At 37.1% G+C, this 15802-nt stretch overlaps 1 protein-coding gene across 4 annotated transcripts in view; it reads right to left on the bottom strand.

The window, feature by feature from the left end:
• CDKL5 (cyclin dependent kinase like 5) overlaps positions 1-15802 on the bottom strand; it is a 140013-nt gene that overhangs the window by 75754 nt on the left and 48457 nt on the right. For all 4 annotated transcript variants that reach the window (XR_005826180.1, XM_040582637.1, XM_040582636.1 and 1 more), the window contains exons 2-3: positions 13300-13529; positions 12748-12782 (exon numbers count right to left, since the gene is read on the bottom strand). Coding sequence is in view for 3 of the 4 variants with exons in the window: in XM_040582637.1 (XP_040438571.1) it covers positions 12748-12782; positions 13300-13363 (99 nt within the window). In the remaining variant the exon portion in view is untranslated. The remainder of the gene's footprint in view (positions 1-12747; positions 12783-13299; positions 13530-15802) is intronic.

The following is a 15802-nucleotide window of genomic DNA, read 5'->3' on the forward strand; positions in this document are numbered from 1 at the left end:
TGGGCGTCTGAGTACAATTGTTCCACTTCAAGATCCTGCAAATATTCATCTTCCCCCTCCATAAGATTTACACTGAATTTTGTTACACTAATCATTCTGTGCTGCAGTACTCTACAGAAATTACTCACATGGATATACTGGAATACAGAAGTATTCACATGGAATAAGAAATAGAAGATGCTTTCTCAAAGTTTTTAAGTCATAAGCAACTATAAACGAGAGAGAGGTATCCACTTCAAACAAAAGTTACCTGTGCTGTTCAGATACAAACCCACACTTTGGTACACATCTGGAAAAATAAAAATAGAATTCCAAAAAGTGGGTGATTTTTCATAATGGGCAAAGTCAAGTCATTATGTTGTAAGGGGTTAGGATTTAAAAGGGACTTGCATGAAGACTGGTCTAATTTAGCAGTCTAAGCTAACATAATTTAGGGATAATATAATAAAAATGCAAATACTTCATAAATCCAGAGGGTGTTCTGGTTTTCCTTTTAAACTTGAAGAAGCTTAAATAAATTCCCTTTAGAACAGGAGAAGATAGCATGCAATTGGACTATTTATCACAAGCAAGCAGCAGACTCATTGAACTTTGTGGTCCAGGTACCATATCATACTAGCTAAATACAGCAAAACAGGAGTATGTATTCTGGAGAGTTTCAGAATCGTAATATATGTAAGAAGGGACATATAGTGTAAAGGATGCTTCCAGTTCTGTGCAAACCTGTAACAATTGCTATCAGTTAAGAAAGACTGAGCACTATGCAGTCTTAAAAAAATACAGCCTCTGCTCCAGAGCCCAATCTGGCCTCCCACTGTATCTAATGTACTCTTGATGCCAGGCTTGTCCAGTCCCTTAGGCTTTTAGCTGAGATCAAACACCACACACTGTTAAGTGAAATTATTAAGTTCTTTACATGAAACTTCACACATTTGTACACATTTTAAACAGCTGTAATGTTATAAATGGAAAGTGTTTTCCTCCCCCCCCCCCCCCTTTATTGTTATCCAGCTTTGAATGAGAAGTAAATACTCACTTGAAAAGAAGTTATATATTGCAGGAATTTTTATTCAAGGACAATAGAAAGTTTTCAATATTTTTAGGAGGGTATTCCACCAATTAGGAATTACACAGAACTGAGTAATCACGGAAAATTAAATTACTTTAACCAAGACATTCTGAAGGACAACTCAGTATTTAAAAAACACACTGTAATCCTTACGGATGGAAAAGATAACGTGTCAAGAAGAGCTATAGCTTTCAGATAAAGTGAAATGCTGGGAAAGTTTTCATTATTATTGTCTGTATTTTACCTACACTGTCAAGTGTTCCTTTTCCAGGACTCCTGGCTTAAAAAAAAACAAACCTGTTTTAAATTCACAAAAACAATTAAGAGAAGTTAATGTAACTGGTATATTCAAGATACTTTAGCGTAGTAACATTTTCTATCAACTTGGCTTCTACAAAAAATTCTGAAAGCAGCTAGATGATCCCGATCCATTTTTACCATGGTACATTTAGTAATCTACATTAACAATCTTCTCAAACACTGAACTGTGTTCTGTTTTACTGGCCTTCATTTAAATACATGGAGTGTCCAGAGATCAGCAATTAAACTAATGCTCTTAGAGCTGCTCACATGTCCTACAAAAGTTTAAAGTCCACAAGAATCCCTCACAGGAAAACAATTAGCCTAAAAATTCAGAAACAATTTTCTTTGCATCAGTTACGCTATGCAGTAATTTGCAGTTTGATGACAAGACTAGACTGTAATCCAATATTCAAGCAATTTCATACTACTACAGATGTAGTCCTATAATTAGCCATATGTTGTTTCTTCTCCCATATATTAATTTGCATTAACTATAAATTCCCTAGCCTGCACCACTACTTTCCTAATGATCCAAGACCGTACATCAGGTCTCAAATCCTCATTTATTTCAATTTATTGTGCTGCTGCTTCTACAAAATACTGTAGTCATACCCTTAAACTTTAATTTTCAGCATAAAACTTTCAACTTTTTGCAAGAAGGAACAATTTGTATGAGTAGTCTTGCTTTGTGTGCTCATTGCGTCTACACTTAAAAATAAGTTTTCACGTACAAGTGCATTAGCATGAGATCTAGCACTACAAGCTGTTTGCAATTAAGAGCCATTAGGGGCAGCCACAGAACACACTGCTGCAGGTCTGCATATGATTCCTCTATTATTACAAGTGTAATGATACATAAACCCTTTGCAGATGGGAGTGTGCAGCAACTACTAAGGAGCATGTTTATTTATTGGCATTTGTTTGTGGCATAAACAGTAACCTTTCACTTAGTCAAACCAGTACCCACAGCAGGAATTCATGCAATATATTATGTAAAAGACTATGAAAAAGAAGTTTCTTCAAGAAACAAAAGAAAAAGTGTAACAGATGTCTGGTTAATCTAGAGCCATCAGTGTGACAAACTGGAAGAAACTGTGTGACCAAAAGAAATAGTGATCTGAGATACTGCGACTGTAACAAGTTACTTACCTTCGACTTAATGTACATGGAAAACCATCAGTGATATGTTTCACATATCCTTCCCAAGATATGATGAACCACTCTTGCTATTTTTAACTCGGGCTTCTATGCCTCCTTCAGTTACCTGCATTACTGAAGTATAAAGGTGATCACCCGTTTCTCTCCCCCTTCTTTTGAAGATGTTCTGCAGCATCAGGTCTCCCTGCAGCCCAGTTTTGTGCTCCATGAAATTGTTACCCAATGTTATAATGGCCAAACTAAAGCCATCCTAATTTGTGGCACTGAAAGTAATACCTTCACATTGCACTGCTTTAAACTGAAAAAAAAAATAATCTTAATATTCCCTTCCACAGCAAGTTAGTTTCTTCCCTCTGAAAGCGCACTCTCATCTTTCCCCTGCAACTTCCATTTCTAAATTAACCTTTGGGGAGAAAGGAGAGAGGGGATGACTTTTGAATACTGAATATCACCCACATCTGAGCAGGGTTCATGACATGACAAGTACAAAAAAAGTAGGTAAGGGAATGGAGTATCCTACAAGGGACCTTTCATACAGCAGTCTGGATTGTCATAAATGACTCGAAGGGAAACAACACAACTGCAAACATCAAAGCAGCACTGTTCCACCGATACAGCTATAGACAGACTGACCAACAAAAACTATTATATTTAATGCATTTATTTCATGCCTGTTTCATACAGCCTGGCCAGGTCCTCAAAGAAAACATTGTATGTGACTGGAAAAGATAACAAGGCTTCATATGAAAAAAAAAATTAAAATCCTTAAATATGAAAAATTTTAATCCTTAATATAGCAATCTGTAGCAGAAGTAACAGCCACAAAAGACAGCAAATGCAACAAAAGTAATCAAAGGACACCTGGGACTATCTTACTTTATCCTCTCAACCTATGTAGCCTTAAAGTGTGAAAAGCAAATGTTTAGTTTTGTTGTCCTAGGACTCAGACATGTAGGAAACTGGGACAACACCAAACAGATCTAATTTTATTAGGGTTTTTTTCCACTGGAGTAGGTAAGTCATTGTAGAGTTGGATAGCTTCCTCAAAATTAGTGCTTTAATGTTTTTTATTAAGAGATACCTTATCAAAAAAGGCTTTTAAAAAACTGCAGAGACAGACTTGAGAATTAGACTTTGAGGGGAAAAAAAGTCAGCAGTCTTGTGATATTATTATATAATTATACATTATAGCCCACCTTGAGGGCGGGAGAGGAAGAGAGACTGCTCAGCTGTCTTCTCAACCTGTGGGATCTCAGCAACTCAAGTTTCTACCCTCCATTCTGCTGCACAACTACCTGAACTTTGAAGCAAAAACAGTACACATATGAATCTTCCACTTAATCAGGACTTCAGTGACATCAACGACATCCAAAACACATTACTTTAATGCTAATCTGATTGCCTGTTTCCCCCACCACAGGAAACAGAGAGGACTATGGAAGAGGCTCAGGTTCAGGTACAGACAAATGCCACAACACATCAATGAAAAATGAAAGGTTTAGAAACTTTCAATACCACATTAGCATCTACCCTGCATAGCAAGTAGTTACAGATGTTTATTGCATGTAATTTATTTATACGTATAGGAAAGTGCTAACTGAAGTGAACTAGCACTAATCGAGCTTGCCTCTCATGGGAATGCCATGGAGCAGAATATGGAAGCCCAGGAAAGAAATACTATATACCTAATATTTCAAACCAGAATTCTGTAAGGAATTCAAAAATGTTATACATGGCCTAATGGTGAAGTTGAAGAAAATGGCTATTAAAGAGTTAATACAATTTTCAGCACTACATCTTGCCTAATAGCTCTATTTCCCTCACACAATACTCAAAGACAGATCTCAGCACTGACTACTGCAAACATTTTCTACTGGCATACTATTTACTTCAGAAATCCAATACAGGTCTTATGTTTACTGTATGTATTTCAAAAAGTTCTGGCACAAATACACATTAGTGAGTTGGTACTTTAGCCTGAGGAACAACAGCATTAAGTGCAATAATCCTCCATAGGTAAGCTGCCATTACTGAAAGAAAATTGTATTCTGCACAGGGATTTGCCCTTGGCCATGACTAAACCCAAAAATCTTGCCAGAGAGCAAAAACATACTTCATTAGAAGAGAAAATTAACAATGCTGCTTTAAATTACATTAAAAAAATATCAATGAAAAAGATTGGCAAAAAAATGTGAAGATGTAACCAAATAGAGAAAGCAACAAGATAGCAATAGTAGCAATGAGAGAATGCGTGACATCTCAAACATAGATCAATAGGATTTGGCACTGTATTTTTTACCTCGTTTTAGGTAAAGGATAGTTATATGTAAATTGATGGTATATATAAAAACGCATAAGCACAGAACACTTTACACAGTGTACCAAAAAAAAATTGGTGAATACTTCAAATAGTATGCGCAGGCAAGTAGAAGACTGAAAGGAAGATGGCTTTAGCTACAGGATGTGGTTAAAAACAAAATGCTGGCATAGTACGTGCTAGAATATTTGGTGATAATGACCTTCCAGTAGCACTGTACAATTAGAAACTGTGAATACTGTGAGGAGTATAACAACATGCCTGCCCTGTTCTTAACCCATTGTTTACCTCTAACAAAGTCACTTTTAAGATCCTGAGCTAGCTGAACTCATCTGACTCAAAAGGACCATTCTTGTATATATCAGGGTAGTAGATTGGAAGAAGGCTATGCATTACTCAGCTTTCCACTTTACTCCAAAATGAAAAAACTGAGTGCTCAAAATACTTTAACATAATTCAAGTTTTGCTGGAAGGTTCTAATTTTGAAAGTCAATAGTATATGAAGACAAATATTTAAAATATCCTTTGCCTGAATTTAATCACTTGCCATGTAACGCTAAATGCTCTGCATTATTATCTTCTATTACTTACCACCGCAGTCTGTTTCCGTAACTTAACAGCAATACTTTCATATTTACTTTCAGATCAGTCATTAAAATGTTGAATAGCAATATTCTACCTAGTATCTATCTCTGTCAAAAGCAAGTCTCCTTGACTCACCGTATTAGAAAAAGTTTAGTGAAATTCAAACATCAAAACCTAGAAACTACTAAACACACACAGCTAGTGTTCTATGGTTCAAATACCAGACAGTGCTAGTTTAATCTCTAGCCGAGTAGTATGAGCTTATTTCAGATTTTGACTACCTCTACTATACAAAAAAATGTAATATTGAGGGGGGAAAGTGCAGACAGCAACTGGTGCTTGTTTTGGGAACTCAAGATTTTTCATTTACTCATCATTCTGTTTCTCAGTCATCCAAACAAGAATGACTGTCAAATCCAAAGTCAAAAAAAAAAAAAAAAAAAAAAAAGTTGTATCCCTTTCAGTACAGAAGCTAATACCCCAAAAAAAAGCCGCAGATAAATTGCAATGAAGACTGTATTCTTCAGTCCAAGCACTTGGCTTAAAACATGCTGGAGAGCTAAGGAAACTTGAAAGCCAGATCTAAAGCAAGAATGTCAGAAAACACAACACTGAAGATAAATGCAACTTTTACAAACAAGTACACTTACCTTATAATTTTGACACTAAAGAGAAACTCATCAACATAAAAAGAAGGATTAGCAGATTTCCAGTGAGACAAGTAAGACAATAGTATCAGCAGATATACAAGTTAGAGAAGGGACTGTAACTTCTACCAGGCAAATTCAGAATTTTGTTTTTATAACATCAGAGATGCCCCAAATTTTCTGAGTATGAAGCTCTCATTCCCTCTGTGAAAGCAACATGACCAGGTCCCAAGTGCCTGTACACAAAACGCAGGTGTCACAGGAAATAAACAGGAAGAACTAAGTGTCCATGCACAGCTAATAGTAGTATGTGCTATCTGAACTACCCGTCATCCCAGATGATGAAATCACTCATTAGGATTACAGAAAGTGTGGTAATATAGCTTGCATGACCAGAGCACTTCCAAAAACAGATTCAGGATATTTTGAGGAAGCCTAGCTAAGATCTTAGGCAAGGAGTTTCTTGCAAAGGATAGGGAGGCTTGAATGCATGGACATTTGTTTTGCAGTACGTGTATGAGGGTTAGAAGACAACGTCACAACACAGGTGACGTTAGGGTGGATGTCTGCTTCAAAGCACCTGATCAGGAGAGTGAAATAGATAAAGCCGCCTTAAGGGAAGCCTCACCATAAAGTCCAGTTTTCACATAGGACTTGGAGTACTCCAACATCTGCTGCATGGTTAATACAGCATGATGGAGGCAATCAGGAGATTTTTGGAAGACTGAGAAGGCAATTTCCTGACACAACTGACCATTGAACCAACAGGAATGTGAAGGCTGATAGTAACCTCAGAGGCAGTGACAACGTGTAGTCACCCTGACTAGAAGACCACTGCACATTGAAGAGGTGGTGATCCACATCAGAGTTCACCTGAGGCGGCCCAGGACTGTGCGGCACAACTCCCTTGGCCACAGGACAAGCTTGGCCAGCTGAGGCTGTAGCAGAAGTGCTCCCACCCAGCACCCCCAGTCACACCACCTGCCTGGCCTTGCCTAATCTAAAAGCACATCAAGACGTTTGCATATGAAGATCCATTTTGTTTGACAGCAGAAATGATTAATAGTTTCCTTGTAGAAAAACCTGTAATTGCTTGAATAATGAAAATGGAGTAAGCCCTTCTTACAGACACTGTCTGCACAGCAGGCTGCACCCTGATGAGAGGCCCATTTGATGCTGCACAAGTCAAGGTTCCTGGCGTCTAAAGGGATGTAAGATTACCTGTACTGTTTTTACTTTACTGAAGCTAGTACTACAAGGAAATAGCACTTTAAAACAACATTTTACGGAGTCTGAATGTCTTTCTTACTGGGATTACAACAGACCAGCATCTCCTGATGCAAAACACCATGATATAGTGGAATTTAGGATCCTGAAAGAATTAAGGAAGAAGGACAGTAGAATTACAATCCTGGCCCTTCAACAGAACAGGTTTCATCTTGTTCAAGGATCTGCTTAGCGGCAGCTCTAAAGGGTAAAGGGATCTAGGAGGGCTGGTCTACACAGATGACTTCCCCAAAGCACCAGAACGGCCTGCTCCCACACACAGAAAGCTGGGACAAGTTTCTTGAGTTAGCCAGCATTGCTAAACAGGGGATTCCTGACTGAGCTCAAACACAAACAGAGTGCGAAGAGCGCAGAAGTGGGCTGCCTGGAAGAACAGAAAAACATTGGTTTCAAAGGGGAAACTAAGGAAACTGTGACCCTGCTGATCATTAAGGGATCTAGGGATAAAAGACATGGAAAAGGCTGAAATACTCAAATGAAATTAATTATTCTGTTACATATGCATATCCATTATATTTTCTAATGAGTAAACTATACCTTTCTTTTAAGAGGTCAGCAGATGTTTCCTTCAGATACTTTGAGACACACACAAAACTCACCAGGAGACAATGCAAGAGTATTACTTGGCTCAAACAAGACAAAATTAAATACTAGGCAAAGAGGAAATTGCTTGGAAGTATTAAACCTCTTAGAAAGGTTATTTTCCATTATTCTTCAGTGCACTGAAGTGGCCAAATAATTCTGTAAACTAACATTTCTTCTTTGTTTTTAATAAGGGAATTCAGTGGTGTTTATCTTAAACAAAAAGGTCTAAAGATATCTCATACCATAAAGAACAACCAAAACCAGACACACATGTAAAACAGAAAACCAGAAAAAAACATCTTATTAGGCAGGAGATGATGTACACATAAGAACAACTGGCATTAAATTTCTAAATCATTAAAATGTATCCCCTCAGGCTCAAGGACTCTGCTAACACACAGCACAGAGCAAGAGAAAGGATAACTCTAGGAGAACTCATAAATTTCTACTGTGCTTTTAGAGAACTTGCATCACCACACATCTTCCTGCACACCTAGCTGACCTAAAACAAGACTCAAATTTATACATACAGATATACATATATAGTCATCTTCCCTTCTGCGTTTTTTTCCTGCAAGTTTCTGCCAACTCCCCACATCGACAAGTCTAAAAGCAGAAAACCATCAGCTACCATGCTTTGTTATTTATATAACAATCAGCTTTAGGTGTCTAGGTGTTTCACGCTCATTTCTTAATATGCAGCCTATTCCTTATTTACCAAATAATAATGAAATTCTGCTCTGAAAAAAAAAAAAAAGCCCTTATTTTTTACAGACTTGCATCTGTGTCCTTCTCAAACATTTAACTGAACATTGATAAAACCCCGGTTAGATAAAGCAAACCACTATGCACGCTCTGTGGATGGGAACTAAAGCAGAAGTTAGAAACACTGTTTTCAAAGCATCGGTAGAACAGCTATGGTTTGACTGCCTGCTAGTACGAATCCTGCTGCCTCTCTAGCCTGGTTTGGTGGTGAGCTCTGCCTCATTCTAATGAATGACCCCCTGTTCCAGTGTCATCGTCTTGTCTACTTAGAGTTTTCACTTATCTCAGTCATGCAAGGATGTATTCACCCGATTTCCAAAAACTCCTCCTACTTGCAGCTACAATTTTCAATGTTTCCTCTATATACAGTTTATTACCCTACAGTATATGAATACATTCCCTTTTCACACGGACTTTTGGCTTAATTTTTTCCTCTAGGCTTCCTTCTTCAGTGTGCCTGTCTCTGGACACCTATGGCTTTCCCACAGCACCTTCCTATCATTTTATTGATTTTAAGTCACAATATTGTCCTATTAATTTTGTATCTAATGTCAGAGTCCTCTTAACATTTATGCATTAAGTCTCTATTAGCAAAGGATAACTTCACATGAAGCTCAAGTACACGTTGCAAAGTAAAGGGGGTAGTGGTTTTATTTAAAGGGCAAATATCTGACAAGTCTTGAACATAAGCAAAGATTCTTTTCCTCAGCCATGATCTCTGACACTGCTGAACTGCTCAAGTGTTTTTAAGAAAACATACTTTTAGAGTTTGTGAATATAAAATACCTTTCAAATATTTTCAGACACAATGTACTCCATTATATTTCCTTATGAAAAGTCCTCTCATCAAAAAGAAAAAAAGAAGGAAAAAGCCTTTCAAAACATCAGATATGCTTTATCTGAACATTATTTGTATTAGCTTAACATCAGGAAAAAAAAAACCCACAAAACAAAACCAACACAGATAAACAAGTAATCTTTATGCACAATCCACAATTAGCCATAAAGGATTTGTGATAAAAACTCGCTGTATAAGAACACACACATTCTAGAGAAGCTACTTTAGCTTTTCTGATAATGTTTCCTTAGCAAAGAAAAAACACATATAATAATGGCAAGGTATTTGTTCCTTATGCCATTCCCTCTAATTTAAATCCATACACAGATGCCAACAAAATGCGCTGGGGCAAAAAGCTACATATTTATTGAAGCACTGGTGGATTATATGTTGGAAAATTGTTGCAATTAGGGGTCAGTTCTTCACACAAAATTTACCTTCTCACCAATACAATCCATTGTATTTACCCTCTCACCACCAATACACTGACTTACAATACCTGATAATTTGTTCCCTAGCATGTTACCACTATTCTAAAGATGAATATAAATACTTCTACATTCAAATCGTATACATAATTGCTAACTTTGCACAAAAAGAAAAGCAGTACATGCTGAGAGTACATGACCAAGGATGGCTTGTTATATACCACACATACATCAAAAATACTGCAACATTCTCTATGTTTTCATTTTGTTTCTGGACTTCTTATGTGGTGCTGAATAGACTTACTATGTAATGCACTCAAAGTTCAGCTGTGCTACCTGCAGTCAGATATGTAGAAGAACTTAACTCTTCAGCTATACTAAAATATGCATGCCCATCAGCAGCCAAAAAAAAAAAAAAAAACCCAACAAAACAAAAAAACCAACACATATCCTTGCATTTGCATTTCCAGGTAATTCTGTGTGGACTTCATCCCCATTTTTAGCTAATTAGTGACTGGTTTTAGGCTTCACCTAAAACCCACCCTTTTAGATTATAACATCTTTGATGTCACAAGAATTAGAATCTTCTCCCCTTTTCTTCCTCCCCTTGCCTTCTTATTAGAAGGGTGTTTCTATACAACTACAATTCTATCACGTACACTCTAGTCAATGATTAACATCATAGCCTTACAATTTCTGTCTACAATTTGAAACTTCTCTGTCTTAAGGGAAATGAAAATCTGGAGCAAACAGGCAGCATTTTTTCACTTCACTTAAAGCTCCAACTCATACTGTCCCTCCAACTCTCTTCCTTCATAGCCACTTCACCTCCATATTTAAAAGGAATAAACCAAATAAAAAAATAATCAAATCAATTAAAAATGTAGAAACTAATAAATAATTCTACTTATTATGATGCTTACAATTGAACACTAACAAAACTCTTGCAGCAATTATCAAATGTTTTCTTAACAAACCTTGTCTATCTAGGCAACAAGCGGGACACGTCTGCTGAATCTGTGCAGTACCTTGCAAAAGAGCTGGGGACAGGTGTTTCTCAACATATTTTACCAAGGCATAAAAGGAAAAAGTTAAGATGACATACAGCCAGGGGAAGGATGAGAAAAAAGATGCATGTCAAAGTTTAACTTTTAGATAGTTATTCTTTTTAATAAAACAGGCAGCCCCTAAAGTCATCTGCTCTTAGAGGGTGGGTGCAGCTTGTTTTAAGTAAGCGAAAATCATAAATCAGTAAGTCTAAAATTGCAACATACCTTGCCTTTTCTTCATATCTCCAAATACTGGAAACCCTAGGTCTTAGCAAACTCACTTGCTAGAAGCTTTAATAAATACCACTTTGTTTTAGAAGTTCAATACAGTTGTTTCAATTAAGCTTGAAGCTGCAGAAAAAAATGATGCAACTACCTAAAAATTTAGAGCTTCACAAGCAGTTTAGCATCATCACACAGGCTGTAGGAAGAAGCACCTCCCTCTGCTAAAGGAAAGCCTTTCCTTTCTAGTCATCTGGTATATTATAAAGTATTCTTACAGGAACTCAGACAACAGATTACCCTGCCGTCATACTATATTCTTAGAGTACCAACCTCTTTAGAACGACGACATGACTGAAGACAGGCAGAGCTTAAATTTCACTCAGCAATGCAGGAAATCCTAGAAACTTCTTGATACTGGTGAGGTTACCTTCCATAAAGAGAGCTGCCCAGTATAAACTGTATTGTCCTCAAACTATTCACCCTGAATTATTATTCTGTAACTATCCAAAAAATATCCAAGTTACCAAAGCCATTCTATTGAGCATAACAGTCTCCCCGAAGCCTGACACTGCTTCAGCTTCAGATAGGATCTTTCCAAGTTCTAATTTTCTTTTTTCGTTTTTTTAACTTTAAGTCAGTACAATAGTGCAAGTCAAAATACAACTATGTCCTGGGCAAAAGTCCTTCTGTGTACATGCTATAAAAGCCACCACAGGAACACAGGCCCTCTGCATAGTGTTAACTTTTTCTAGAAAGAGGTATGAACTACATAGAAAAACTTTCCTTTGTTGCTGGGTCACTACAAATGAATAATTCCATGATTCGGAAGCGTTTTGTCTCAGAGAAGTAGAAGTTATTTTGTTATATGACTACACTGCAGCTACAACAACAGCAAAGTAGTTCATGCCAGTTCCCTGTTGATGACCAGTAAGTTCAGATACATCTAACTTACACAGTAGTTAAAATAGCGTAGACAGGCTGCCAGACTTCATTTTTCTCTGAAACAGGGTTTTTCCTTTCCTTTTTTCCTTCTTCCTCTTCCAAATTAAAAATAAATAAGCATAAAAGTCAGTGCTTTCTTTCTACAGTTTGACTGCCCAACAGTTGTAGAAATTCCACAGGGATCTCACTCCTTCCTCCCACCAAGACAGGTAAGTGCTAATACAGCAGTATTTGGCAATTAATTTGACATTCTAATTGAGACTGCTTGAGCATAAAGTGCCTTCCAAAGCAACTTTTTCCCCCCTTTTTTTAAAAACATCTTAGTTGTGATTAATTTCAGACAAATATTAAACACCAAAAAATGGAGGTTTGGTACTAGACGTAGCCATTTCCTTCGACAGTATTGCAATTAGGAAAACTGAGTAACTGACAGCAGGGAAAAGCCCACCCCAGCTGCCACATCTCATAATTAGTAACATTTCAGCTCTCATCAAAAGTTGTTTCAAACAAATACTAATATTAATCTCTGACTTAAAGCAATTTACTTACCTTGTGTCTGCATTTAAGTACAACGCCATAGGCTCCTGAAACAAAGAAGAAAGGAGATAAACCATCTCAAAGCAGAAGTAAAAAGCAAAAAGACAAAGCAGTCTTCAGTCACCTTCTGGATATAGAAATATTATAGTTCCAAGTATTATTATTCAGAACTTGCACATATAGGAACTTGGACTAAATTTCTGTGCACTGAAATAATTTCATAAAAGTTGCTTGAATAATGCTGAAATTATTTTAAGTATACTTGCAGAGAATTTTGTTAAGTTGCATCTCTCTAGTATCACTACAGAGAAATGCAATACATTAAACAAAAACCCAAACAAAAAATCAAACCGCCCCCAAACCATCTCATTTCTATTCCCTTTATCTTCCAAACTTCTCCTTCCACCTGAGAATGGAATTAGAAGGTGCTGCAGATAATAAACTGATGTTTCTTAAGATCTGCATACAAGCAGTATTTTGCAAATGAAAACTTAGTACCATTAAGAGGACTAAGTCAAATCTATATAAAATTCTAATTTATCTTTTATTAAAGATACTACTTACCTTCACCTACAACCCCAAGGATCTCAAATTTATTCATCACATTACCAATGTTAGGAATCTTCATCAAGACAAATTCCTCTTACGGTGAGAGCCACAAAACATGGCACAATAGGGAGCGTCCAAAGATTTTGCAAAAGGCAATTGTGAAAAGGCTCTCGGAAAACAAAACTACACCTTGGTCAACCAGACTTGTCACGCCCTTTTTTAATTTCTAGGCAGTCAGTAGCTTCCTGGGGAAAAAAAAGAGAAAAATAATGTAATTAGTACTTTGTTTTATTTCAGTAAGAGAGCAGTGGTACATATACATCACGCATATACTGTCCCACAATTGTAACAGACTACTAACTTCCACGTTTTAAGGTCAAGAGAGCTTAGCAGCGTGTATAATGCACAGAACCTATTGAGAACATATCTGACAGAGCAGCTGGCCTTGTAATCCCATACGTAGGATAACTATGTAAATAAGTTATTACTGTAACAGACATTTTCTACAGGACAGAAGCAAACAAAAATGTCCATAGGAACTACCACAGTGAGCAAAAAACCACCTATAACTCCTTGTGTTCTCAGTTTGGTAAATGCTGACAGCTAGGTATAAAAAACAAATTTATTATTTGTCCACCGTAATGACAAAAAGGGTAAGGCAGAAACAACACTGAACAATAGAAAATACTCTTCTACTATTATTTTCTGTGCCTGTATAAAGAAAATAAAGGAAATTACTAGCTAGACTGACTAGCAATCAGATTTAGAAAATTATTTCTATCATCAACTTATTTAATGTAAACGTAATAAACAGAAAGAAAATGTTTTTGCAGGATTTTTTTTCATGTTTCCCAAACACTGAAGTAATTTGTCAAATCAAGCAACTATACACAGGCAGAAGAACAAATTTTTTTGTGCCTGTTTTACGCTCACCACATCTCTCCTATAATCTTAGGACTCTGCAAACTAAACACATCAAAGTTCAGTTTTGCTAATTCATGCTAATTTTCTCCCCCCCCCCCCCCCCCCCCCCCCCCTAATATTAAAGGCATACAACCCCCATTCCAAAATAGGAGAAAACCTAAAGCAGCTTCACCACAAACTGGAAATATGTCATTTCCACAGTTCGGTGCTCCAAGAACGGGACTGCTCACGAGAAATGAGATGGCAGGGTAGAACTGAATTCATTTCACTAACTTACGTGTAATGGGCAAGTGTGACTTAACAATACTGAGTTCAGCTTACACAGATGGGATTTCACTATAAACTAGGGGTGATGGCCAAAAGACCTGTGTTGACCAAGTCACACATAACAAAAAGGATGACTCAAGGGTGGAAGGAAACAGCACTAGCCTCCAGCAAGACACAGGGAGACAATTTTTTGAGGGGAGACTTATTTTAGAAGCAACTTCAGAGTTAATCAACCACAGTATTTTGGAAACAAACTTTGAAAATAGATCAGTGACTTCTGAATTAAAGGAATAGTTAGGAGTTACCAGTTACCCACTCCTTAATGGATTATTTCAGTGGTTTAATTTACTGTTTTAATTAATAATTTTTTCTTCTCTTGTGTATTTTATAAAATACTCTTTCCTTTCCCTTCCATATAATCTTATCCTATCTCACTCGGCATCTCCTTCTCACAAAAGCCTTTGTGTTATTTGTCCAGGCTTTCTAGAAAAACAGGAGCATCTGTTCAGTCGCACCCATCAACATGAGAACAGAGCCCACACTGAGCTGCTCTGGCTTTCTACCGAAACCGGCTGGTACCAGGCACACGGGCACAGCTGGCTGTCCCTACGCTGCAGCCGAGTGACAGAGCTACTGCTGCAGAGACCTTTAAGGAACCATTAATGCCATAACATAAGCAAGACACAAAAAACCACCTCAGTCACATTGAAAGCAGCGAAAATACTTGCCAGGAAGAAAGGAACGGTCAGGAAACATATATTCTGTTTTCTATTAGCAGCATTCAATAACATCAACGAATTTGCTACTTCAGTTCCCAACATTATTCGCTGACAAGTCTTTCTTAAAAGCAGTTTGTGATAACATTTGTTACTTAAGCTGCTAATGTTATTACCATACATTGTCTTTCTGCCTTACTATGTATGCAAAACTGTTTGGATCTATGACAAAAGTGAAGAAGCTTATGAGATAACATACTAAAAACCGAACCAGAAATTTAGATGCAGTTTCCTCTGTCCCTCATTCATAATTTCTAAATTTCTCACAAACTACTTAAAGCTATACAGGCCGACAGCTTGTGATCCGTTATTTTTATTTTTCTATTTTTAAAGAGTCTGTAAGTGTATCCAGTACATACACTACTTTTTAACTGGGAATAAAGGTTAGATTTGCAAGCAGCCTCTCTGAAATTCGGTACTACACATCTTCTCCCCACCAACAATACAGTTTTCCCTTTTCACTCCATAAAAATTAAGAGCCACAGAAAGCTGACCCACTTGTTACAGCGGTGCTCCTTGGACATGTGGCACCTGGAGCAGCATTCATATGT

The sequence above is a fragment of the Falco naumanni genome, chromosome 2 (genome assembly GCF_017639655.2).
Source record: "Falco naumanni isolate bFalNau1 chromosome 2, bFalNau1.pat, whole genome shotgun sequence".
NCBI lineage: Eukaryota > Metazoa > Chordata > Aves > Falconiformes > Falconidae > Falco > Falco naumanni.